A 27,523-nucleotide genomic window follows, 5' to 3' on the forward strand; every position below is an offset into this window, starting at 1 on the left:
CGTTGAGTTATTATTTTATCTGACTCATAGTCGCTACACTTCTCTGTAGATTTTTTAAGACCTTATTTAAATAAATAGTACATACAGTATTATATTTGGTAGCCTGACAAGCCAGACCCACAGAAAGATCTTGGGTCTGGAAACTCACCATTAGCAGGGTTCAATCCGAGGGGCGGGATAAACGGTTGTCTTTCAAATTACCTCTGCACGCAATTGGATAGCGCCATGAGAGCCACAACCAACCAGATCAAAGAAGAAGGTGAAGCGGAGCTAACGTTAGTTGATAGATCAAACTATTTAACATAGTATCCGGTCGGCAAAACTCCGAACACATCTTCTTTTCTTAAGAATGACTTCAGTGCCGTTCTTTGTCCTTTTCTCAAAGAAAAGCTTAACTTCAAGTCTTCCAGAGTCGCAGCCAAAGCCGATTCGAAAGACCGCTGTTCCCCAGCTTCTTTGTTTACAAGTAGCATGTAGAACCTCCGCAACTCTGCCGTGACGTGCCGTTATTATGTTAAGCCCGCCCACCGACTCTACACACGCTGTGATTGGCCTGACCAGAGTTTGGTTTTTCCAGCTCGCAGGTCTACCGAGAGTTGCTAGACTACACTCGCGGCAGATTAGATTTGCTGCCGCTAGGGTCTGTCTAGATTTCTAGGCTAGGTTTATAGTACAATCATCTGTAAATATTTTCACAGGTTTTTTTCATTGGTTTTCTCGACGGGACAACATGCACTTACATGAGAAGAAACCTAAAAAGATTTATAACCTGCATATATTCACCTGACACATTGGTTTGATTCTGTAATCGTGGTTTGATGTTGCATGATGACCCAACAGCAAAGTACTGTCTGAATTAGATTCGATTATTGTTTGCTGCTTTATCTGTAAGAGGTTAGAGTGGCACATGCACATTTGTTTATTGAAGTTCAAAAGAGACTCGCTCATGGTAAAGACAAACAGTTTTACGAAACGAAAATGTGCACCTTGATTTCATTCAGTCGTGTTTGACAATCACTAAACTTTTGCCATGAAATCTCTCTGCTTGTGTGATAAATTTATTTTTTAGAAATTCTTAATTTTATGTTCTAGAAAACAGTAGTCTGGAAACACTGGAAATTATTCAAATTAAAAAAAATTCCAGACTTTTCCAAACTGCATAGGAACCCTGAAAGAGGAAAATGTCATAGGACCTCTGGAAATATTTGTAAAGCTTTCTAGCACAGGAGAGAGTTAGAGAGCAAGAAGGCCTGAAAATGGACACAGAGGTAGCCTTTTCTCTGCTCGATAAGAGTAACATTATTCTTTTGCCGTTTCACAGAACCGAGATTTTCTGTTGTTGTTGAATCACAGCTGGTTCATCCATGGTTGCCTGTGTTGCATAGCATGTACGTAATTTTTGGGGTGGAGCAATGAAGGGATGGGTGTGTTTGTTTGGGTGTTCATTTCAAATATCAAGGGCCCTATCATACACACAGTGCAATGCGACGCCAGGCAAGTGTTTTTTGCTAGTTTCAGTCCGACGCAGTTATCATTTTCACGTCCTGCGCCACGTTGTTTAAATAGCAAATGCACTCGCTCCCATTTGTTTGCCCATGGGCTTACTTGGTCTGAAAACGAGGTGTGTTTAGGCGCATTGTTGGCGCGTTGCTATTTTGAGGCAACTGAAAACGACTGCACCATTGACCAGCTGAAACCTGGTCTAAAGTCAATATTTTTTGTTATTTAAAGAGCGCGTTAGTAATATACGCCTATAGGCGGGTGCACAATGCACGTACACTCTGCATATTACACACACAGGGCACACAAACATTTTGTTGGATTAAAATGTAAAAGATTATAATTGCGTACATAAATATAAAAATACCAACATGTCATAATGGATAGTCATTGCATGTTTCAGAATTAGCCTACCTATTTGCAGTAATGACAAGCAAGCAGGTGTCATTGGACGAGCAGATCCATGTCCTCGCTAGAGAAGCGTTCAGTTTTTCAGCTTGCAAATTCCACCATAAACAGTGAATCAGCCATGGCACGAGCGCAACTGGCTTTTAAAGGGAATGGGAGATGAGACTCAGATTGGTGTGTTGCACGTTACGCCAAAAACACACCCATTACTCATTAAGAGAATAGCGACAACCCTTTTAGACCATGCGCCGGGCGCAACCATTTTTCCCGTCATTAAACTAGCAAAAGTGGATTCGGACACGCCCTAAGTGCACTTGCGCCATGCGCTTTAGACCATGCGACTGGATTGTTAAAATAGGGCCGCAACAGTGTTTCTCAGAAATTGCTTACCGTGCATTTAACTCTGTTTAAAGAAAAATGTCACATTATGAACTAAATAACAGATTATATACTGTATATTAATGGTTTTGTGTTAGTAAACACATTGATAGTATATGAGAAAATTCACATTGACTGAAGCTATTTGTTATTTTACCTTTTACAAACTGCTTTTGCAGAAAATCTTAATATTAAGCTAAATTTACTTTCATTTAAGACCATAGAGACAATTGATACAATGAAATCTGCATGAATATTTTAGGAGTTTATTGCTGTGACAACATAAATAAGCAAGTATTGTGTACAGTCGTCACATAAGAGCTCCACAGAAAATAAAGATCTATTGAGAGTACCAGCCAATGGTAAATCACAAACACAAATCTGTAAACCTCTCCAACCCTTAGATTCAGCCATTTAACATTCAAAAAATAAAATAGCATTGATTATTCAAGTTTTAGAGAAGTAAAGATAAATAAAATTTAATTTACACACCATAATGATACACTTAAACAAGTCTAGTTAATATTTCAGGAGAAAAAAAGGGGATGTGCAATAGCTTAAAATCCATAGTGTAAGAATTCTGATCTAAGATCAGGTTTTGATTTGCATATTTGAATGAAAAAGAATTGACAGAGGGAACTGATCATGAACCAGGACTCTACACCTCTATTAAACAATAGGCTTGCTGTGGAAGTCGGTTTTGCCAGTGTTACACTTGTGTTTTTGGCCATACACTGATTACATTACTTGCCCACCGCAGCACCGCCACCACTGTTGTCTTGCTTTTTTATAGAAATAAAAACCATGTAGTTCAATTATAAACGGAAAGCATCAGCACTACTCCATACAGCACAAGCTGCAGAATCGCAGCAGGAGTCAGATTTCACTTATTACATGACGAGAGTAAGGAGAGATGACTAAATAACAAGACATCCAACCAGAAACACTCAAATTCAAAGAGGAGTGAATGATTGGACCTAAAACTGTATAATACAGTGTATAAGGTAAAAACTTAAATATTGTGCAAGAGACAATGCTTTTTTCTATTGCTTCCACTTAAAGTGAATTGTCATCATTGTTCAGCAAGATGTGCATCTGTGGAGAATAAGCAACTTTGTACGTCAGACAGTGTTTGTGAAATCCAGTAGCACCGGTCTGAATTTTTTTTTTTAAATGTCCTCCCTTGGGCAAAAGTTTAACTGCCATCAGACAGGTTGACTGCTCCCTGAAAACAATCATCAAAGTGACTTAACTCCACTTAACTCTGTTCTGTGCAAATCCATTTTCTGCTAATGATGGAGCCATCCAACAGATGCTGTTGGGTCCTGATCCTTTGCATTGTCTTTGGTTTAAGTATCATGGATTCATTGCTCTTCTATGGGTAGTTTGACAAACGCTACGGCAGCCAGTTCCTTGCAGAACTCCTCCAGAACTATCACACCTCTCAACAGCGTCATGTGATCCACCCTGATAGAGAGAACATACCGATACATAAATATTTTATAATATATTTTATAATAATAATAATAAAAAGACGACATTTAAACATTATGAATGCTTCTTAAAGTAACACTTGTCTTTCTTTTGTCTTTCGATTTAAGGCTGAAATACACTAGACGACTTTTGTCTAGATGTCTACCCCAATACTGTCTGTAAGCATTAACGCTAGTTGCAGAAAGTCAGTCTGCAGATTTGAGTTGACGGATATCACAGAAAATCCTGTAGTGTATGACAAGCACAAACTCAATTTTTTTGCTTCAGACTCTAAATTCCAACCATTCGTAGGATATCAAACATGTTTAATATTTTGAGCTCATTTTAGAACACATTTTAATTTGTCATGCGTCGACGAGACATATTTCTGTGTGCGTGTGTTGTTCACAACAACTTGAACGTCTGGTAGTGTGTGATCCTCAGTCGTTTTATGTATAATTCCCAGCTTTTCTCTGTAACCATTTACACAGTCTGTAAGTATATGATGCGTAGAGTTTAAAATCTGTTCAGATTTGAAAAGTCATGTAGGCACTTGCAGAGAATTCCAGCATCAGTATACATCAGTATACATATATTTAGCATGTGAGCAAATGATGACAAAAGTTTCATTTATGGTTGAACTGTCCTTTAAACACATGCAATCTTACATAGTCTCCTCCTCCAGTCCCATTAGCTGTCTCCTGATCATCATCAGTTTGTCTGTCACATTGTGGATGTGTTGGATCCTCTGCATTAACTCCCCTATCACCTACAGGAAAATACAATTCTCTTGTTATACAGATAAATGAGGCAAACAGGGCTTCTTTTTTGAAAGTCTGTAGCTGATACATCAGGCTGCAAGCTGTCAATCACAACAACATAAGCATCTTTCTTACATATTGGTAGATTTTTACATGGTTCTCACCCTGACTAGAGTGGAGAAGAGGGATCGTGCACCAGGGCTCAGACTGATGTACGGGTCTAGCAGGTACTCATGCAGGTGAGGGTGAGGAAACACAGCTAATCTGGAGAGAACTGATGTCACCTGCAGATTTAGCTCATATGGCTGACGGAGGGAAACAAATGAAGAAATACAGAAAATGTAATTTTTATTTAAGATACAAAAGTTATTCAGTGAAGAGCACTGAGTGATTTTCTCTTTATCTTTTGTTGTTTGATTACTATTAATGACACAGAAAGCAGAAGTTATATTAGGCTGCTGTCACTTGAAGACCTAATACACTGACATCACTGACATACGTGGTTTTTGGCCAACTGTTTACGTTCACTTAAGACATAACAACTGTGTTTATGTGAATACTCTACACAATGGACAGTTTGACATAAATGTTTGTATATTTGACCATTAAAGTGCAAAAAGAAGCTAAAGAGAACTGAATTCAGGATCGCCTGCTGTCTGAGGGTGCGTTCACACTGGTAGTTTTGTTAAGTTTAAGACTTAAACATTTTTTATGCTCTGTGCTGAATTTCTGAGTTTTTGAAGATTACACATTATTGTTTACCGAAAGGAAAAATAGACTCTTTTTATGAAGTCATCGGAAGTGCTGGGGTTGTTGTTTTTTTCTCTCTGAACACAAACAAGAAATAAACGGGTGATTGATGAACTTCTGAAGTGTGTCTTTTAGTGTAACATTGGTAGCAGAGGATGGCTAGCAATTACAGAGTACCACCAACCTTTGATCAAGGAAAACCATATGAAAGTTGGAAGAATGAAGTCGCAATTTGGACAGGGTTACAGAACTAGAAAAAAAAGAAAAAGGCGCTTGCTGTGGCTTTGGCGCTGTCGGGTATGGAGCGAGGGAAATGGAAATACCGGTAGATGATTGAATAAGGACACTGGCATGAACACTTTACTTATGAAACTCAATGATTTGTTTCTCAAAGAAGAATAGGACCAAACTTATGAGGCTTACTCGAGCTTTGACAGGATTATGAAAGATAGCGGTGTTTCCATGACAGACTATATAATCGATTAACAGCAGTACTCACTGATGCGTAAATATAAGATGGAGCTTCCCGATGCAGTATTAGCATTCAAACTGCTGGATACTGCATGCTTAGAGGTGAAAGACAGACAGCTTTGACAGCATTACAAATTTTACTTTTTCGTCAATAAAGTCAGCACTGAAGAGGATTTTCGGAGGAAAGTCTGCTACTACAGTGGGGATTAACCAGGAAACAGCATACGTATCAGAACAAAGGCGACAGAGGAGCAAGCCATGGTCACAACATGTTCAGCAAAAGACATCACTGCCTGGCACTAACTCTCTGGACAGGTATGTACGCAGATCAAAATGTGCTGTTTGCCAAAGCACGTTCCACTGGGTCAAGGACTGTCCACACAGAGGTGAGCAAGTCAAACTGATGGAAGATTGTAAAAAATGATATAGAGTGCAACATTGCTCTGAATACAAAAGAGAAGCAGAAATATTTATGAAAGAGTGTTTTGGCTCAGCAATAATAGACACTGTGTGTGGACAGGAATGGCTAAATAGTTGAACTAAACCAAAACGAGATAAAAAAAATTGAGGAAGACAGAAACACAGTCATAGACCCTTTAAGTTTGGTGATGGAAAAGTGGTCTATTCCAGCAAAAAGTTTAAAATTCCTGCAAAGATTGTGTGAATATTGAATCTGAAGTTGTACCAGCAAAGATTCCACTACTTTGGAGTAAGTCATCCATGAAAATAGCAGGGACAGTGCTGGATATGGAAAATGTCAACCTGTAAAACTTGACTTTACAAGCTCTGGTCATTACTGTGTAAACATTATTGAAACGTGTCAAAGATACAGTAAGACCAAACCAAAGCCTGCTGTTGGCCTACCACTGGCATCTCAGTACAATGTAACTGTTGAAGTAGATCTGCATGAACTTGAATCAGGTGTGTGTTATCTCCACAAAGTGAAACACTTTGTCTATGTCTGGATAAGTGTACATGGTCCACTTTAGGAACTATTTAGTGAAAATGGGGGAGAATTTAACAATGATGAGGTTAGAGACATGGCAGAAAACTTCAACATAGAAATAAAGACCATATCAGCATACAGCCATGGAGCAATGGACTTACAGAGCGACACAACAAAACACTTACAGAGATCATAATGAAGGTGAAGACAAGCAACGGCTGTGACTGGGACACTGCATTGGACTGGGCTCTTATGGCAAAGAACACCATGCAAAATGTCCATGGCTACAGTCCTCATCTGTTGGTGAAAGAAAGGCTTTCACATAAGCAGAATACTCAGAAAGAATATGGAGAGCACTGTGTAAACAACCTCGTCACACAGATGAGAAATATAAAATGGGTGACAAAGTGTACTACAAGAGAGTTGATTGTCAAGAGTGGAAAGGACCAGGAGTTGTCATTGGCCACGATGGTGCAGTGGTGTTTGTCAGACATACAGGAACCTGCATTAGGGTACACTACCTCAGACTAAGAAAAGTAAATACAGACAGCGAAGATCAACATGTCAGTAAGGATGATGCTGTAATTGACACAAACAATGAGCAAAGACAGGCGATGACAGGAGAGGCTGCTGTCAACAACACGGAGGGAACAGAAACTGTAACCGAGATGCAGCAGAGTTCAATGCAAATGGAGCACACAGGGGCATTCACTATGGGGCAGAATGTAGCAGCACAACACACAAGTGACGACATAGGAACACAAAGTGATACAGAGCAGGGAACTGATGTCTTTTTAAAAATAGGGCAAGTTCTAAAATACAGAGACAGAGACATTGGGACTTTGCACACAGCAAAAGCACTAGGGTGTGCAGGCAAATCTACTGGTAAATACAAAAACTGGTACAATCTTCTGCTCATTGGGCCCACTAATGTGGCACGCAAAGTTTCTCCACAACCGTAATACCACACCTCAGATCTGTTTTCTAAGTTGGACGTGAGGAGCATGATCACTTCTGTTATGTGGGAATATATTTTGTGACTGTTGACAGAAAAGTACAAATAGATCAGGAAAACTACATTCAACACATGCAGCCCATACATATGGATCCTTCACAAGCTGTGGAACAAGACTCATCTCTCTGCGAGGAGGAAAAGGATCAGCTCAGGTCCAAAATAGGCCAAATTCTCTGGGTGGCAAGACAGAGCAGGCCAGATGTCATATTTGACGCTAGCAATTTGGCATCAAACTTAAAAAATGCAACTGTGCAGACAATCCATGAAGCAAACAGGATAGTGTGCAAACTTAAATCCAAGAAGGTAATTTTAAACTTCCAACACTTGGGCAGAGACAGTGCTTTTAGCGATGCCTCATTTGGAAATCTTTCAGATGGAGGCACCCAATGAGGACATCTGATTCTTCTAATGGGAGAAAATAGAAATTTCTCACCCCTTTCTTGGCAATCAAAGAGAGTCAAAAGGATTGTGCAGAGCACACTTTCTGCTGAAACATTGGCAATATCTAATGGAATTGACAGTACTATTTTTCTGTCCACACTCCACACCTCTCTCAGAACTAACTACTGGTGATGCTGATCATGCTCCGCCAATAATTTGTGTCGCAGACAATCATTCACTTGCTGATGCACTTAAGTCCACAAAGTCAGTCCCTGAGAAAAGACTCCTTCTGGAGATAAGTAGTATCAAAGAACTTGTCCAAATACAGAGAGTTGAGTGAGTAGAGTACTGTGGTAAAACACAAAAGAACAACTTGTGGACTGCCTTATCAAAAAGGGGGCATCAGCTTGTCAGTTACTTAAGGCACTGAGTGAAGGACTATGGAAACTGTATTAAAACAAAGTTTGTCTTTGAGTTGTACTCAAGAGCTTATTGAAATGTACTAGGTCCTATTTTTGTTCAAGGATGTTGTTGTTCAGTATGTTCTGTAATCTGTTAGCATGCTTATTTGAAGCACAAAGACATGGACACTTCTGTGCTGAATATTGTTTAAGATTACACAAACTGTTTACCGAAAGGAAAAAGGAGAGTCTTATTATGAAGTCTCCCGGAAGTGCGGATTTTTTTTTTTTCTCTCTGAGCACAAAAGAGAAATAAACGGGTGATCGATGAACTTCTGAAGTGTCTTTTAGTGTAAAAGGTTTTGTTTAAAACGGGGCATGGTTCACATGAAAAATTGCTAATGTGAAAGCTGTCATGTGGACCCGGGTGCGCACCGGGGTACCGAACCCGAGACTACCTGAAGGAGGTGGTCTGAGTTTGGTTGCACTCGAACTGTGGCGCTATTCATGTGTGAAAGCAACATAAACTCGGGTGCGCACTTGTTCTGGAAGAAAAGCGTGGGGCACTGGGAATAATCAGCACCGGAAACAGGAGGTGTTAGTGAGGCCAGCAGGGGGTGAGGCCACCCTGTGGTCTGTGTGGGTCCTAACACCACAGTATAGTGATGGGGACACTATATTGTAATAAGCACCGTCCTTCGGATGAGACGTTAAACCAAGACCTGGCCAAATTTGCCCATTGGCCTCTTTCCATCTCTCCACCAATAAGCTGGTGTGTGGTTGGTGTTCTGGCGCAATATGGCTGCCGTCGCATCCTCCAGGTGGATGCTGCACATTGGTGGTGGTTGAGGAGATTCCCCTGCTATATGTAAAGCGATTTGAGTACCTAGAAAAGCGATATATAAATGTAACAAATTATTATTATTATTATTAATCACGCTCAGACTTTAGCAAATATGGCCAGTGTGAAAGCCCCCTCAGAGAGGAGTCTTTATGCGTGTCTGCTTTGGGTGTGGGTCAGTCAGCGTGAGTATGTTCTATTGTTCACAGCTTATTGTGCTTAATAACTATTTTTAACATCATGCACGTCTGGCTTTTTATCTGCTACAAGGATATATTTATATACCGCGATAAAAACATTACAGCAAAATCTAAACTACTTTACCTATTTTTTTATAACTTTATATCATTTTCATGATATATATCGTCACACCCCTTATTCTGGGCTATGGGGCAGGGTGGCAAAGACAAAAAAAAAATCCAAGCTCCACTAAATTTCACAAAAACATAAGCAAAGAAAGATTAATATTTTGGGATTACCCAGCCAGAGGCCAGACCTGAAACCAATAGAAAATCTGTGGGGGGACATGAAGAGGGCTGTTCACAGGTGCACATTTTTCCAAAAAAAGAGTGGGAAAATATTAAGATGTCAAGATGTGCAAAGCTGATAGACTCCTATCCAAACAGATTGACAGCTGTAATAAAACCAATGGGTGCTTCAACTAAGTTTTAGTTCAGGGGTGTGTATATTTATGCAGGTTTTCAGTGGCATTTCATAAGGCTGTTATTTTTACATTAAACATGCAAAAGTTCTAAAATGATTTATCTTTGTTTCATTTTTACGTCACAAAAACCAGCTGTTTTAACATGGGTGTATAGACTTTTTATATCCATTGTACATTCAAGTTGAGAGCGAGAATACTACTCTACCTGTTCTAGTATGCGTGCAATCCTGTCGAACAGGATTTGTAGGAAGTGACCTTCATAGAATTCTGTAGCTGGGTTGTTTTCAGTGGTTTTGGCTGAATCTGGCCAGTTCCAGTCATGTGATAGAGCAGTACATTCTTTTAACTAGAGAGAGAGAGAAAGAGAGAGAGAAAAAAAATCTTGAAAGAGCAAAAACAGTGACTGTTGATAGTTACTGTACATTCTATTTGACTGAGTAATACAGTCCAGTGACACACATCACCAGAGCATGTAACAAACAATTTGGTTTAACTTATTTTATTTTCAGTGTGCCAACTCACCAGTTTGTGCGCATCATGAACGTATGTGTCATATCCTGCTCCCTGAACAAGATGAGATGTTTTTGCCTCTTGGGGCACTAAACACAAGAAGCTAATAAAATTAAAAACAAATTAGAAACATTCAAACAATTAATCACATAGACATCCAATATATTAACCAGTCCCATTAATTGTATGATATTTGATCACTCTGAGATTATTGCCATTGTCTAATAAAACAATCTTTTAAAAATCTTTAATTTACAAAAACACAGTGATATAGTGAAATATTCGAATTGTAACTATTTTCTATTTGAATCATGCTTCTCTGTCTGGCAATCTGATGGACGAGTCTGGGTTTGGTGGTTGCCAGGAGAACGGTACTTGCCTGACAACTGTGCCAAGTGTAAAGTTTGGTGGAAGGGGGGATTATGGTGTGGGGTTGTTTTTCAGGGGTTGGGCTTGGCCCCTTAGTTCCAGTGAAAGGAACTCTTAATGCTTCAGCATACCAAGACATTTTGGACAATTTCATGCTCCCAACTTTGTGGGAACAGTTTGGGGAGGGCCTCTTCCTGTTCCAACATGACTGCACACCTGTGCACAAAGCAAGGTCCACAAAGACATGGATAAGCGAGTTTGGAGTGGAGGAACTTGAGTGGCCTGCACTGTTCTTATTAAACCTCTTATTAAAAAAACAAAACTTGAAAAAAATGTGTCAACAGGCCAATCTCAAATCTACCCTTTTTTGTCAAAAATAATAGAAAAGGCAGTATCTTCACAATTATGCTCCTTTTTTAGAAAGAAATGGTATCTGTGAGGATTTCCAGTCAGGATTTAGACCGTATCATAGTACTGAGACTGCTCTCATTAGAGTTACAAATGATTTGCTCTTATCATCCGATCGTGGTTGTATATTGCTTTTAGTGTTACTCGATCTTAGCGCTGCATTCAATACTATCTACCTTATCTACCATCTAACATTCTTTTGAATAGACTCTCAAAAACATTGGCATGACATTAGCATCAGTGTAAAGCTGCTTTGAAGCAATCTGTGTTGTAAAAAGCGCTATATAAATGAAGGTGACTTGACACAGAGTTCTGACTTCAACCCGATAGAACACCTTTTGGATGAATTATAGCGGAGACTGTTAGCAAGGCCTTCTCATCCAACATCAGTGCCTGACCTCACAAATGCACTTCTAGAAGAAAGGTCAAAAAGTCCCATAAACACACTCCTAAACTTGGAAAGCCTTCTTAGAAGAGTTGAAGCTGTTATAGTTGTAAAGGGTGGGCCAACTCCATATTCAACCTTACGGATTAAGAATGGGACGTCATTAAAGTTCATGTGCAAGTAAAGGCAGGCGTCCCAAAACTTTTGGCAATATAGTGTTTATCCTATATGCTAAAGCGTTTTAAAACTATTTGATCTCAAGTGACCCCAAATATGGTGATCCCATTTCCTAAATTATAAAGACAGCTCGATATTTTGATGTATACAGACCCAGCTCTGTGAGAAAAATATTAAGCATGATATTAAGAAAACTTGTTTTCAAGTGATTTTTATATTGTCATTATACAAATGCGATTTTTGTGCCTTTCCTTTTCGGTTGAAGATCTGCTAAACTTTGTAAAAATATGGGAAAATACAGAAAACCAGACGGGAAAACTCTTTTTCACCGTACTGTAAGGGCATTATGATTATGATGCTACTACAACTTTTTTCCTTCAAAGATTCAGTTTTTATACAGAGCATGTGAGTGAAGCGGAGTGGTGTGACGCTTCACTCAATATTTCGCTCTATGGCAGTGTGCTCCGCTTGATCACTCCCTGTCCAAGCGATTGCTCACTGGTAAAATGGCATTTGCTCAAATCCCGCTCTGACGAAGTTTCTTTGTACTAAACGTCTTTCTGTTTGAAATGAATTTCTTAAATAAATGTCTCAATCACAGTAGGCAACTTATAATAGGCCTATTTGTGGCTTTAATGCAATATTAAATAAAGTGGTATAAATAAACGTGACAGTGGCGAATTGCAAACATATCCACACTTGACATTGCTATGATCAGATGCTTTCTTAACTGCTGTTTTCTCAACGCTGTTAATTTTGTTAATCATTGTTGTATGTTTAATTTGTTATTGAGAGGAAAATGCGCAGCACATATTTACATATTAATCTAAACTGTGCTCTAAGCAGCGTTAAGCGGCATTGGGATGTTCACTAAGAGCTGCAATGGTATTTCTAACTTTTTTCCCCCTAAGCAAGGAATGAAAAAAAGGACTCTGCTGTGAGTATTTCACAGAATTTTTATTTTTATTTTCTCCACACTCCCTTTCAATTTCTTCTACCTCATTCTTAACTTTGATGTTTACTGTGAATTTATGTATACGGTTCTGGTTTGATCGAGCGGCCCTGAGTGGACTGAGCAAGTGGAACAGAATCTTCAGAATGGCGCTCTCCGCTCCAGAGGAAATATTACCGCTCCACTCACATAATCTGTTTTTATATTACAAAGCAAAAAGTTAATTGACTTCTAATGATACCTGTTGACGCTGTCAGCGACTTGTGTGTGCACACTGGGATTACGTCTTTCTCTGCCACTGGGCAGAGATAGAAGCGGCTCCTGGCCACTGAATCCACTGTCTTCATACATGTCTGTGAAAAATGGATCCTCTTCCAGCTCCCTGATAGAGAAAGGGAATGACCGATAAATGATGAGCCACTATGAGAAGTAAGATAATCTGTGTTCAGTCTCTCTGCTCACTCAGACTCTTCCAGAAGATCACTCTCGACTGCATGTCTCTCGTCCACAGCCCCTGATCCGGACAGCCTGTAGGTGCGCTTCTCAAGATTACGCAGCACCAGATTGGTCAAGATGCTCCTGCTGGGCTTCTGTAAAAGCTCCTCGAAGAGACGCAACGTTGTAATACTGATCTAACAAAGGGCAAAATGTTGTAACACTTAGTTAAGTGATGCTCTCAAGAGTGAAGATGTATGAATCCTTTAATCTAGTTACCTCGTCTGAGATGTGGTTGCAGTGTTCAATAAGGCGGTAGCGTAGAATTTGTGCATGTGTGTCTTGCCGCTGTTCACAATGTGTGTCACTGCCCAACAGAAACTGAACCAGTTCCTCCAGGAATGCAGGGGAACGTATGTGACTTACAGAACAGGACAGCAGAGCGGTGTGTACCAGGATCCCAACCTCTGACCTGGACAACCAGAGTTTAAAAAAAAATTTGTACCACTCTTCCTGTCATCCTACAAACTCACAATTCTAATTAATGACACCAGACAGCAACCTTTGAGGAGGTTTTGTGTTTTCTACTCACATCTGAAGCAGATGAGGCTGGATGACTCCTTTAAGCCACTGAAGGTGAATTGCTCTGGCCATTTCAACGCCAAGTACCTACAGGAAAAAAACATATATACAATTATGGGCAATGTTTATAATCAGTACCATTTCTATAACATAAAAAATACATACAAAAAAATAGCCTTAAAATATCACAAAAACAAAGCTAAACAAAACTTGTTCTTGGCCAGATTGACCTGGAATTTGGACCACTTTAGCTAAGAGTTAAAAATCTGGTTATTCGAGGAAAAAAAAAAAAAATCGACAAAGATATTAAGCTATTTGACGGTTGTTTCAAGCTGATGATTTTTGGAAAATTGGGAAGAATTTCTTACACTTAGAAAAAACAGTAGCTATGCTTCCATCCAAATTTAAAAATTTTAATTGTGCGCAAAATTGTAATTTTGCATGAAACATTTGAGAGTAAAGCACTGTTTCTATCCAGTAGGGCTGTGCGATTAATCATAATTGATTTTCGATTGCAGCTTCCAACGTTTATGAAAACAAGTTAATTGAGGTTTGCTTTCGTAGTGTACACGCTCATGTGGTCGAAAGCATTCAAACAGCCACAAAATACTGCCTACTGCATAAACCTAACGCGTAAACATTATAGGAAGTGCGCTAGCCAGATGGCATTTAAACTTTTGTCGGCTGAAAACCTAAATTTGGTTTGAAGACGAAAAATTACCAAGCACAATGTTCTCTCAACAATCCTGATTTCTAATACGCACTCTCCGTGTTCGGCGTGGTCTTAGGGCTGTCCGAGAAGAAAAGAAAGCTGATGCTCTCCGTAATTGTTTTCTGTCGCCTCCGCGCACATTCATATGTAATCTGCACAAGGTTATTTTGTCCATTAGATTGAAATATCTGAAAAACATTTACCTGCCCATAGACCCTCCCCTCTAAGAAATCTGGACAGAAGCGGTTGAAAGTTGACAAAAGAGATGGATTAAAATACCAGGTGTAAACGGGTATGTGTCTACCCCCTCTACTTGTGATCCGATCAACCAAAATATCTTAATGACAGGTGTAAACAGGGCCTTACTCCAAGTTCACATGCATTTGCATCCTTTTGTGCAAATAAAAGTTGCAATGTTACGTTTATGTTGTGTCTAGGATATCTGATTAATCTCATATAAGATGTGTCATATAGAACATGCTTCAGTTTACTCGTCTTCATTCAGTCTTCAGCTTCACCTCATGCCTAATCCTTTTAGTTGTTTCTTTTTTGAAAACATTGATGCATTATTGATAATGCTATTTATATAGCTAGTCATATTTTGATATATTTTCATTATCACCATGATGGACACGCCCCGCCTCCGAGTACTCGTTCTTGAGACCTATCAGTACTTGAAATGAAAAATGTACAAAATTCCCATCCCTAGTCTTTTTTGTATATAATAAATGACTTGCGCCTCAGACCGAACAGACAAAACGCAATAAACGCGATCATGTTATCTTGCTTTCAGAGTCACTTTGATGACAGACTTTGGCTAAAGCCAAGGGACACACCAAGCCTTAGTTTTTCCGGTGTGTTCCGTAGAATCGGAGTCGGGCTGTCGGTGAGAGAGAGAACTCTGATTGGCTGTTCAGCTTAGTGAATGAGGAAGTGAACGAGGACAAGAGTGAAAGTGATGAAAGTAAGTCAAAACAGAACAGACAGAAGGCTGTTATAATTTTACGTCATCACAACACTGTGCAAATATTTTCTTAATAACATGAGCGTGAGTGGAATAGTGGAATAAAGAACGAGTCAACGTGTTTTGATATTCAAAATGCTAAGCAAGCTTTGTTTATGGTTTGTATACCTGCAGTCTTAGTTCTGCTTTCCCGTTTTGAATGACAAATATAGACTAATGTATCTGCGTAAATAAACAGTTATCTCCTTCACACGCAGGTGCAGAACATGCGTGCTAGTTGACATTCGCCTGTAGTCCTTTTCGTGTGTTCAGGTGCTGTTTTTTTTCCCAGACGCAGGACACGTGATGTGACAATACAGTCTGCTTTCATCAGCGCTAGTTTTTTTTTGCGTCGGTTTGGCGTGTCCCTAAGGCATGTCAAAATGTCCAAAACAACATTTCCGCTGGTTAGTGCGTTCATGCCAACCCATTGAGCAGTCACATTAATTTTTTGATGTGCATCAAGGAATTTATTCGGTAAATGTGTTTCCATCATAATTTATGCACGTTTTATTATTGGATAAAAAAATTATCTTGTCTTAATTGAGCACATATGTTTTTTAGTTTTTTTTGTGCATATCTTGGCATAAAAATAGGTGGATGGAAACATAGCTAATGATTTAATGCAGGACATATTTCAAACTAATGCAGTTGTACAGATAAAATACACACATGGTCAACACCAAATTAATTATTTTTTCAAACCCTTGGTGCTTCTTTGATGAGCTCATTGCAGTAGTCCAAAAAGCAGAAGAACCTGTGGGCGATCTCACTGCTAGGAAATGACTGGCTCTCCATTGTACTGTCCTGTGTGAACTGAGTTCTGCAAAACCAACAACAGATCTCCAATGAATGTTTAGAATAAGGAAATAAGACACATGTCTACAAATAAAGTGTTAAAAATTAAGCACTTCATAACAGACACACACCTCCACTGTACACTGTAGTAGCTGTGAATGTCTGCAGGGTCGAGTGATGAGGGTATCAGGCGGTAAAGTTCAGTCAGTCTCTGAGCAATTAGGTGACACAATGGAGTTTTCTCAGCCAGCAGATGTCCAGTGTCTTCCTGTGGTAAACTGACCAGCAGCAGTAAACTCTCCATGGATTTGAGCACAACATTACTTTTCTAAGAGAGGGAAAGGGAGTCTCATTAAAAACAATGATTCTGGGTCCTATTTTAACGATCTGAGCACGCAAGTGCACTTAGGGCATGCCCGAATCCACTTTTGCTAGTTTAACGTTGAAAAAATGCTCGGTACGCCAGCCGCATTGTCCAAAAGGGTAGTACGTAGTCTCTTAACGAGTTATGGGTGTGTTTTGGGTGTAACGTGCAATAAACCAAACAGAGTCTCATCTCCCATTCCCTATAAAATCCAGTTGCACCATGGCGGATTCACTATTTACATGGCAGAATTTGCAAGCAGAAAGACTAAACGCTTCTCCAGAGAGGAATCATTTTATTATTAATATTTAAAAATGTTTGTTAGCTGCTGCGCATCCCTGTGTGTGTAATAAGATAAGTGTGTTCAAGATTTACAGAAATTATATAATGAGAATGTACAACATTAATCCATTTTTACAAACCGTGTTTTTGTCTTATAAATCATTATGGTATACTTATAATAAGTGTTTATATTGGGACTATTTCAGACCGGTCTGGTAAAAAACGCTGCGGAGGAGCACAGTCCCTGCGTGACTCGCCATAGACATAAACAGAGAAAAGTAGCTCCGGCTGCAATGTTCTTCTACAAAGACGCATGCAGTTCTGTTTATTAACAGCTAGAGCGCAAAAAGTTACGGACTGCAGCTTTAAATAACAAAAAATACTACGTTCAGGTTTTTGTTGGTCAACGGTGCAGTTGTATTCAGTTGCCTCAAAATAGCAACACGCCAACAATGCGCCTGAACACACCTCGTTTTCAGACCATGGGCAAACAGATGGGCCCGAGTACATTTGCTATTTAAACTGGACGTGAAAATGATATCAGCGTCAGGCTGAAACTAGCAAAAAACATTGCGCTGGGTGTATGATAGGGCCCTCAGATCAACTCTTTACGGCCTTTACATCAAGGGCCAGATTTACTAACAGCTCGCCTCAAAGCAAACCCTTTTTTAGCATTAAAAAACTACTGTCAGGATTACTAAAGTCACTAATAAAATTAGCACTGAAAAGGCGTGGGCACAGTTATTATTGTGGCTGACATTATAATTGGATATGCATTTTGTAGGAGTTTCCCTTTCAGACGCAAGATGTATGGGAGGAGTGTATATAAATTCATGAAAGGTGATTTACTAAGGCTTTTTTGGAATTGCACTCTCACGCTAATTTGCACTTTTTAGTAAATCTGGTCCCAAGTCTGATTCAATAAATGGCAAAAAAGTTTACCAATTAGATTTTACACAAAAACTATTCCCACCAAGTTGCGTATTTGCCATTTTCTGAAAAAAAAAGTGTTTATACTTGAATGAAAGTGAAATTGCCTAGCCTACTACTCCAGGTGCGTGTTCACGATGTATGTGTTCAATACTCACTGCTGTGTGTGAGCACTTGAATGGGTGAAATGCAGAGCATAAATTCGGAGTATGGGACACCATACTTGGCTACATGTCACGTCACGTCACTTTTACTTCACTTTCAAGGACCAGTTTTAAAAAAGAGTGACAATAGGGCGTAAATTATTATTATTCTTGAGGGTTTATATTACTATGTACACTACTGAGTGTTTTGCGACCTAATTTTTCAACGAACTGTTGTATGCTTCATTTCATCTCAAAATTTGGTGACTACTGTGTATGCTGTATATGGTGCTTAAAACTGTAAAAAAAAATTTTTTTGCATGTTTATGTTTAGCATGTTCCCTTTCGAGAGGTCTCTCGTATCGCGTATGGGAAAAGCTCCTTTTCTCGAGAATATGAAGCAAAAACTTTATTCTATAAAGTATCTATGTAAAGCGCAGTGCAGCTGCACAGCAGATAGAGCAGCGCAAGCTGCGCGCTGATTGGCTGTGCTGCAGCAACTGCAGGAACCTATGGCGAGGCGGCTGAGAGAGCGAACCAATAAGGGACGCTAGAAAATCCCGCCGAAAAAGGTCTCTAGAATTAGCATATTGAGGCTATATAGAGACAGAGTGACACGCGTCATAATCTGAAGACCACGCCCACCGGGGGGGAAAACAATCGAATGCTCTCCATTGACTTTGCATTGCGTGAAGCGGCATCCTTGTCATTTCGGACTTATAACAAAAACAGAACAATGTCTAAAAGCGGATATGTGACAAAGTGTACAGCAAACAAGCTAAACAAAACTCACAACCAAAAACCCAGAAGTTTATATAAGCTATTGACCCAAAAAACGAGCGTTTAAGGACAAAAAAGTGGATACAGGCCATTGAGACAGAGCGCGACATGTTATATTACACTGAGAAGTACACCCACTAGAGGGGAACATAATCAGAGACAGGAAATATAATATATAAAACTGACATTTGGATATTTGACTTAACAGTGACAACATATTTACTGCACACATAGGCATACTGAGTGTCAGGATCCCAAAATTTACCCATTCTTCCTGCTGAAGCGTCACGTTTTACTGCCTTTATCCACTTTTGTCTCCTTAAACTCTCTTTTTTTTGGGTCGACAGCTTATAATAATGTATTTTTGTGTTTTTTAGCTTGTTTGCTGTACACTTTGTCACATATCAGCTTTTAGACATTGTTCTGTTTTTTGTTATAAGTCCGAGATGACAAGGATGCAGCCTCACGCAATGCAAAGTCAATGGAGAGCGTTGGATTGTTTCCCCCCCCGGTGTGGGCGTGGCCTAAATACGCTCTGTCTCTATATAAGGCCTTGATCAGCCATAGGAATTCAGATTTAATCTCCTTCAGCGATACCTTCGTTGACCTTCGGAATTGAAGCACCGCCGTCTAAAAGCACTCAGCGGAACTTCTCTGCAGCCCTGAGGACGCCGGATTCCCGCCCGGTCTCCGCCTTCAGCCGCTTGCTGTTCCAGCTGCGCCATCCGGCATGATATTATATCCTTTATTCTTGTCTATGTTGTTTGTGTTCCCGCTACAACCCCACTTTCAAAAAGAGCCGAGCGTTGTTACAAATGCCTCCACCTTCCTGCGCCTCGTGTAGAGGCCCTCTCCTCATCTGTGTGACGTGTCTTGGATGGGACCACGCCGACATTGCACTCTCCCAGGGCAGCTGCCCCGAGTGTGACGAGATGGCGCTGCAGACCCTGAGGGCTCACCTCGCCAGCTTCGGCGTTCCCACCCCGCCCACGCCTCTTCGACCATGCAAGAAAAAGCGTTGCGACCAGAGGCCACCTGAGCGATCAATCGACTGGACGCCGAGTAACTCTCCACGTGCCTCGCCCTCGCCGGTGAAGTTCACTCAAGAGGAACAGCGCCCCTCACTCGCAGCGGCCTGTTCTGTCTCCTTCGGTGGACCAGCAGCGGAAGAGAAGGAGGAGGACAGCCTTTCTATGGCTGCATCTGGCAGCGAGTGGTCAGACTCGGTCTAGGAGCCTTCCGCTTCGACGCAGACCGCCACGAGCGCTAAGGCCAGCTTCGGCATAGAGCTGGTCCGTGTGCTCTCTAAGGCCATGGGAGACCTCGGGCTAGAGTGGTCCCACCCCCAGGAGCCAACACGAAGTAGGCTGGGCCAAGGTTATTTTCCTAAACGAAAACTGAAACTAAGACTAAAACTATAGGTCAAAAAACATTTTCGTAAACTGAAATAAAATAAAAAAAATCATAATAAATGAAAAACTATATGCTAATATAGTTACGTGAGTAACCAAATAAGTTTTTTTGTTTATTTTTATTTTGTTTTTTAATTAACCAAGGGACCGCAAGGCAATGTTGGGGGGATCCACAGAAGATTTCAGATTTTTTTTTTTTTTTTACAAAATGTGTTTTTAGGCCTGTCAAAGTCAACATGTTAACCTAAGAGTTTAATTAAATATGTTTAATGCAATCATTACCAAATTAATATTACAACTGTGAAATTATTTTATTTTATTGACCTAGTTTTAGTCCTAGCTTTCCAATCTGTCTTATATATTTTCATGATGAATCACCTCACTTTTCCCCAGGTGAATGAGTAGAGAGATAATGCCTGTGGCTTCTTGGGGTGAGCTGGAGGAGGCAGAACTGGTAGAGGGAGGCGGTGGAGAGGGAGCCCTCTCAGGACTGGAGGCTCCACTGCAGCCCTTCTCCACAGCCTCGTCAGAGGTAGAACTGGACCTCTTCTGAGAATCTTTGGTAATCTTTGAGATAAAAATATGGGTGTGTTTGTTATCATTTTTAAGATTCACAATCTAAATCAGATTAAATCTCAATGACAGTCAACACAGTAGTGTCAGAGGACAGAAAGTACCTCAAGGATATAGTTGAGGACATAAGGGTCTTTTTTGACTCGAGTGCAAACAGCAAAGAGAAACTGAGACTCCTCTTTTTCCGTCTGTGAATTAGGGAGTCCACAAAGATGGATCAGTTTCTATAACAGACAGTGACAGGAGGGAATAAATTAGACATTATTTTCCACATCAGAGAGTGCAATGCAACCTAATTTTCCATAGAAATATTGTATGCTTAAAAATCAACACAGTGGTTTTAATGAAAAAATCACGGTGCTTAAATGTGTACAAAATTAAACCAAATTTACCAAAATTAAGCAAATAAACTACAAATATTTTTAAATTAATAAACAGAAATCAATAAATTCAAATTATTTAAAATGTTCATTTCTTGATTGTTTTAATGTCCACTTAATGATATAAAACCTAAAGGAATATTTTACCTAAAACGATTCTGTTATTATTTACTTTCACAACTGTTGAAAGGTTTGGAGTCAGTCATTTATAGTGACTGTCAGACATTCATGATGTTACGACTAATGTTTAATGTTACTATTTCAAATAAATGCTGTTCGTTTCTATTCATAAAAGAATTCTGAAAAAAGGTAGCCAGGTTAAAACCAGACCATTCTCAGTATTAACTGAGTTATGGTCTGGCAAAGCTTCATAGACAAATCATTTCCAAAGGGGCGTCACCAACGGGCATCGCTCAAATGCCTCTGGGCGCAATTGGATAGACCTAAAACCAATCAGAGCGATGAGGGAGATGACGTATGCAGAGCGACGGAGAAACATCTACTCAGGCCGTTTCTCAATATGCGTACTTGTCTGTACCACTGTCTATGGTCTGTACTTGTGTTCTCAAATAGGAAATGTCCCCGGTTTCCATTTCAGAAATCTGGTCACCTTACCTAAACCACATATTAATGTTTAATTATTTTTAAAATGTAAACGAAAAGAGGCAGGGTGTTTTATACTTCGTTTTATTATAAATATATAAAAGATAATGAATGTAGGCCTAACTATGCGTTGCCTGAACCACATGTGTGTGGCTAATATGTTTAAGTTTTTTGTTTTTTTTAATGAAATGAGGCAGTGGTGTTTTATGACATATTTTGTACGCGAACTTCTGACTTGCGTCCGTGACTTACCAAGTTTGACTCCGGAGAATGAACTCCCGATGACGGTAATAGTTAATATTAAACATATTATAGCCACACAAATGTAGTGAAGGCAATACATATTATCTTCAATGCATGTATATAACAAAACGAAATATTTAAAAAACCCGGCCTCTTTTCGTTTACATTAAAAAATAAAAACATGTAATATGTGTACATTTGATGACCAGTTGTCCTTCAGAGATCACATTGCTAAGACAGCTCGCTCTTGCAGGTTTGCGCTCTACAACATCAGGAAGATCAGACCGTTCCTAACAGAACACGCAACACAGCTTCTTGTCCAGGCCCTGGTTATTTCTAGACTGGACTACTGCAATGCGCTTCTGGCTGGTCTCCCCTCTTGTGCGATCCAAACACTTCGAATGATCCAGAATGCAGCGGCACATCTGGTCTTCAACGAGCCCAAAAGGACCCACGTCACACCACTCTTCATCTCTCTGCACTGGCTACCACTCGCTGCTCGCATCAAGTTTAAGTCGCTGACGCTTGCCTACAGAGCCACCACGCACTCAGCTCCTGCATACTTTGACTCGATTCTACGTCGCCACACCCCCACCAGAAGCCTTCGTTCAACCAAGGAGCGAAGGCTTGTGGTACCTTCACAGAGAGGCAAAAAATCCCTTTCCAGAACATTTTCATTCAACGTTCCCTGCTGGTGGAACGATCTGCCCACCACCATCCGAAATGCGGATTCACTGACAACATTCAAAAGTCAACTAAAAACTCATCTCTTCCGTGAGCACTTAACCTCCTAAAAAATAAATAAATAAATAAATAAATACTTTCCTTTCCTCTTTTCCTCCTCTTTCCCGCCCTACTCTAGCCTGTGCTACACTGAGAAATGTACACGGACTAAGTATTTCAGGCACTTGTTGCGCTCACTCGACCCTTCACGACCAATCGCTTATTGTACCCCCAAGTTGTAAGTCGCTTTGGATAAAAGTGTCTGCTAAATGCATAAATGTAAATGTAAATGTAAATGTGTGCATAATATAGGCTATGATTATCACTGTAATACAATGAGATATGACATAAAACAAAACCCAGTCTCTTTTTGTTAAATGTTAGTTTAATGCGTGATCAATATCCATTTTAAAAGTATAAGTAAAAGGTATAAGAAGCTATACAATACATAAAAGCAATTCAGTCAAAGAAAGTCAGCGCTAGGAGACTACAATGATAAAGTTTAATAGCTTACAATCATAAAGTTATGAAACTTCACTTTGCCCTCAGACAAAACGATCTGTCAGGGAACAAATTATAGATTAATGAGAGCAAAGATCAGCCGTTAGATCTACACAAGACGAATCATATCTTCACATCAGAGCCAGCGGCAGATGGCAAAAGGACTGGCCGAGGAAAGGCGCCTCTCGGTGGGGTTGAGCAATTGAGCGCCTCTGGTCCACTGGAGCTCACAACTCCGAAAACGGCAGATCAAATTTTCAAAAAGGCGCTCTCTTTATAAATAAACCTCAGATTTGAGCTTTAAAAACAACTACATTCTCACCTGAAAAGGACTTTTGTGAACTATATATTTTGTGAAACATTAACACTACCAGAGGGCTCTCGCTAAGACAAGTAAGCTGGTATATCAGACTTTTGCCGAATCCAGTCGGTAAGACAGCGATAACATCTTTTTTAGATATGAAGGCTTCTAGTGTTGTTCTTTGCTCTGGTTTTAACGGAATGGAAAAGTTTAAATCGCTTAAAACAGCCGCGATAGCTGATAGTGATGTTCCACTGCTGCATCCATCTTTGTAGTCAGTGTACAGAATCTGCTTCACTGTCGATGCGCTGTCGTCATCGTGTAAAGCCCGCCTCAACGTATCTGATTGGTGCCTCAATTTCTAGGGCTTAGAAATGGGTTGAATGGGCTCTTTGTCAGACTACTTGCAGAGCAAATCTAAATTTGCCGGAAGTTGTCTGGGTTTTCCCAGGCTAGAAAAAAGGTATCACGGTTTCCAAAAAAATATCAATCAGCACGTGTTTCAATATTGATAATAATAAGAAATATTATTGGTCACCCAATCAGCATATTAGAACGATAATTTTCAATAATAATATTTTTAATGATAATAATAATCAGTGTTGGGAGTAACGGGTTACAAAAGTAATTCATTACAGTAACATATTATGTTTTGCTGTAACGCAGTAGTGTAATGCATAACTAATCAATTTTCAGTAATATTTTAGCCCAAAATGTAATTGTTAAAAAAAACAGGGGGGAAAAACAAACAAAAAACAGCAAGACCGCGAGATATTAACGAATGAAAAATGCAAGTTAGTTATAACCTGTTCGTGGTCAGTCAATAGCCGCGTGTGGTGTCCAATTTTGTAAATAAAGAAGGCTTAAAGGCTCTGTCGTTTCAAAGATTAGCACAACGCCGGCGAGCGTGTTGAGTTAACACATGCCCAAACGGATGAGGCGCGCGCGCAGTCAGCGGAGGCTCGCGCTGCAGAGACAAACGAAAGTATAAACAAGGCTTAATGGATGAAGATGGCAGAAGAAGATGGACGTATGCGCATTACTTCGAGTTTGTCAGATAAAAGGACAAGAAGAACGTAATAGTCAAATGCAAATAATGCAGTCAAATGCAACCTTTGTCTAAAACCGAAATAACTATTGACGTTACAAAATAGCACTAGCAATTTAAAAAAACATCTCTTGCACTTTGTGCATGACGGTTTTGTGTTGTGCAGTGAACCTCTTGAATTCAAAGAGAATAAAATAATGACAACAATAACAAAAGAACAAATGCTTGTCATGGAATTAGAGTTTGCATAGCCTACAGTTCTGTTGTGTCTAATATGAATAGACCCAAGCTATTCCCAGATATTGCCAGATAATCACTTCACCTCTACCATACTTTTAACAGACTTGGATCGTTTGTGATTCTGTCTGTCATCCTTTCTTGCATTGCTATTGCTATATTGTTAGTAACCTAGATAGCCCATAGTCATTATGCTACATCATCTAGCCTTCTACTGGATGTAAAATGCTCTGTAGTACATTTTTGTAGTACAATGCTACTTCTGTAGATATTTTGTTGAAAGTAACTCAAAAGTAATACAGGAGTAATGTAACGCATTACAATTCTGAGACAGTAATATTGTAAGGTAAATAATTACTTTTAAATAACAGTAACAAGTAATCTATAATGTATTACAGTTTGGAAGTAACTTGCACAACACTGATAATAATAATAGTAGTAATAATATTTTCACAACAGTTTTTTCCTTATACAGCCTTGGTGAGCATAATAAACTTCTTTTGAAAGCATTAAAAAAATAACTGGAACTGTATGTATTTGTATTTTTGTAACTTATTGTCCCAAACCCATATGTCTTTTTCTTTTTCAAAGGAGAATGTTTTATATAACTTCACACAGTTCTTTTCCATACGATAAAAGTTCCTACTGACCATGTCTTACCTGTACGGGCCGATAGACATTGATTAAATGCAGCACAGGTTTCTGGATCTGGCTCAGGACTTTAGAGAAAAACAGCATCACTTGTTGACTCATGCCAGGAGGATACTGTACAATGAAACAATATTTCAGTTTATTTACAGCTTTAAATATTTTTTATCTGTCTTTAATCTGTCTGTCTGTGTCCTCATACCTGTGCTTTTCCTAGTGTGCAAAGTGTCTCTAGTATTTTGTGCTGGAGCAGGTACTCCATGCAGGGACCTGTTTCCTCTCCTTGTTGTTTTTCCTCATACACCAGGATGTCCAGCATCTGTTTGAGCCTCCATGGGATGTCGGTGTGCTTCACTGGACGAGACTCGTCTTTGTACAAGAGACAAACATGCAGTTAAAACTTTCGTTTAACTACTTTACCTACTGTATTTATCTTTTTTCCCAACGATGTAAGATTGAAGCATGGTATAATTTACTGTTTAACACAATGTATGTTATACACACTCAAATACATTAGTAAGTTAAGCCTACTGCTTAACTTGAATTTACACTAGTAGTTTTACCTGAAGTTTCAATGTAATAGTTGGTTATTGCTTTCCAGTGATCCACAAAACAGTCCTGCAGGTTTATCGAAGGCTCCCTCTATAAGAATCAGAACAGGATCAACAGTATTTTACTGCAATTACACTTTCATTACTGTCATTAATTGAACACTGAGTTCCTTCATGTAAATGTATAATCTTTAAAACATAAAGTCTTGAGTAATAAGCAGAGGTCAAGGTCAAATTCATTATTTCATTTGAAACACTACCATTCAAAATGTTCAAAAAGTCGTTTTCATGTTTCTAAAAGAAGCTGAAGATATTTTGATAAATAGAAAGTTAAAAAGAGCAGCATTTATTTGAAATAGATTTTTATGTAACTTCATAAATGTATTTACTGTCACTTTTGAACAATTTCAAAATCTGCCAAACTTTATTAAAAGAAAATGCCACTTAATATTGTTACAACGCCAATGCATTTTAAGTGTGGGTTACATCTTCAAAATATGCTATGTAACGTTACTTAAGTTATGTATTTGCATGTATGCGGTCAGCCCTTTTAATGTTTTAAGGACATTTTTCTCCTGTCAGGAACTTGTCCAGACTCGTGCGTGCAGATATGTCCACGTAAACACATTTTAGACAAACCCAAAAGTGTATGGCGAACAAAGAAAAACTCGCATATATCCCATAAATACATAATCCATGGACTTCATAAACAATAAAAAACAGCAAATTAACGCAATGTACGTATTACTGTAACGTTACTATAAAATGTACTCAACTTCTGTAGCACACAAGCTAAACTGAAAACAATGAATATAGCTTCATATAAAACACTGAAAGGCGTGACAACGCGTTGACAGTCTACCAAATTGATTATTTCGTTTACATACAGCAGTTAATAACGCAGTTAAACAAGCACTTTTATAAAGTTTTACAGTATCGTGCAACAGGTAACGTCTCGTGTCTCGAGGTTTGTTTTCTATATTAGCTCGCCTAATGCTAACAGGCTAGTATGAAGATGTTTACTTACTGTTTCCAAAGCCTGCTGCAGAAAAGCCGTCACTTTATTAAACATGTCCATGGCTGGATCCCAGCTGAGCTTAGCAAAGTTTATATTACGTTTTGGACATTTTTATATCGTTATATTGTGCTAGTGTAGCGTGTAAACATTGTTTATGTGGCTGCGTGCTTAGCTTGGGCTTTACTTTTTGCCTACAGTAGCGAACACTGACCCCCACTGTCATGACTGTCACAGTGTACTTTCTCGAACATTTTTTAGACGTTATTACAAAAATATCAGTTATCATTCCCACTTTATGTTTTGGATTGTGTATTTATCTCCATGCTAGATCATTAAAACATCCACTACAGAAAATGTTATTAAATTTGATAAACAACATTGATTCCACGAGGGTTCACAAATGATATGTTTATGCACTTGTAGGCAAATACAAATTTAAAAAAAAAAATTTCTAGCAGATAAATTG

General features: G+C 39.2%; 1 protein-coding gene across 1 annotated transcript; it reads right to left on the bottom strand.

The window, feature by feature from the left end:
- Positions 1-2,521: 2,521 nt before the first annotated feature.
- Positions 2,522-27,294, bottom strand: fhip2b (FHF complex subunit HOOK interacting protein 2B). The gene is made up of 17 exons (XM_079827851.1): positions 27,067-27,294; positions 26,052-26,130; positions 25,691-25,857; positions 25,501-25,605; positions 20,909-21,028; positions 20,610-20,798; positions 16,452-16,648; positions 16,228-16,345; positions 13,818-13,894; positions 13,505-13,697; positions 13,253-13,422; positions 13,032-13,172; positions 10,512-10,602; positions 10,195-10,335; positions 4,685-4,825; positions 4,428-4,528; positions 2,522-3,753 (listed from the first exon to the last, which is right to left on the bottom strand). Exons 1-17 carry the CDS (start codon positions 27,115-27,117, stop codon positions 3,651-3,653), a joined length of 2,184 nt encoding a protein of 727 aa, XP_079683977.1. The 5' UTR covers positions 27,118-27,294; the 3' UTR covers positions 2,522-3,650.
- Positions 27,295-27,523: the final 229 nt, after the last annotated feature.

The sequence above is a fragment of the Gobio gobio genome (assembly GCF_949357685.1).
Source record: "Gobio gobio genome assembly, chromosome: 10".
NCBI lineage: Eukaryota > Metazoa > Chordata > Actinopteri > Cypriniformes > Gobionidae > Gobio > Gobio gobio.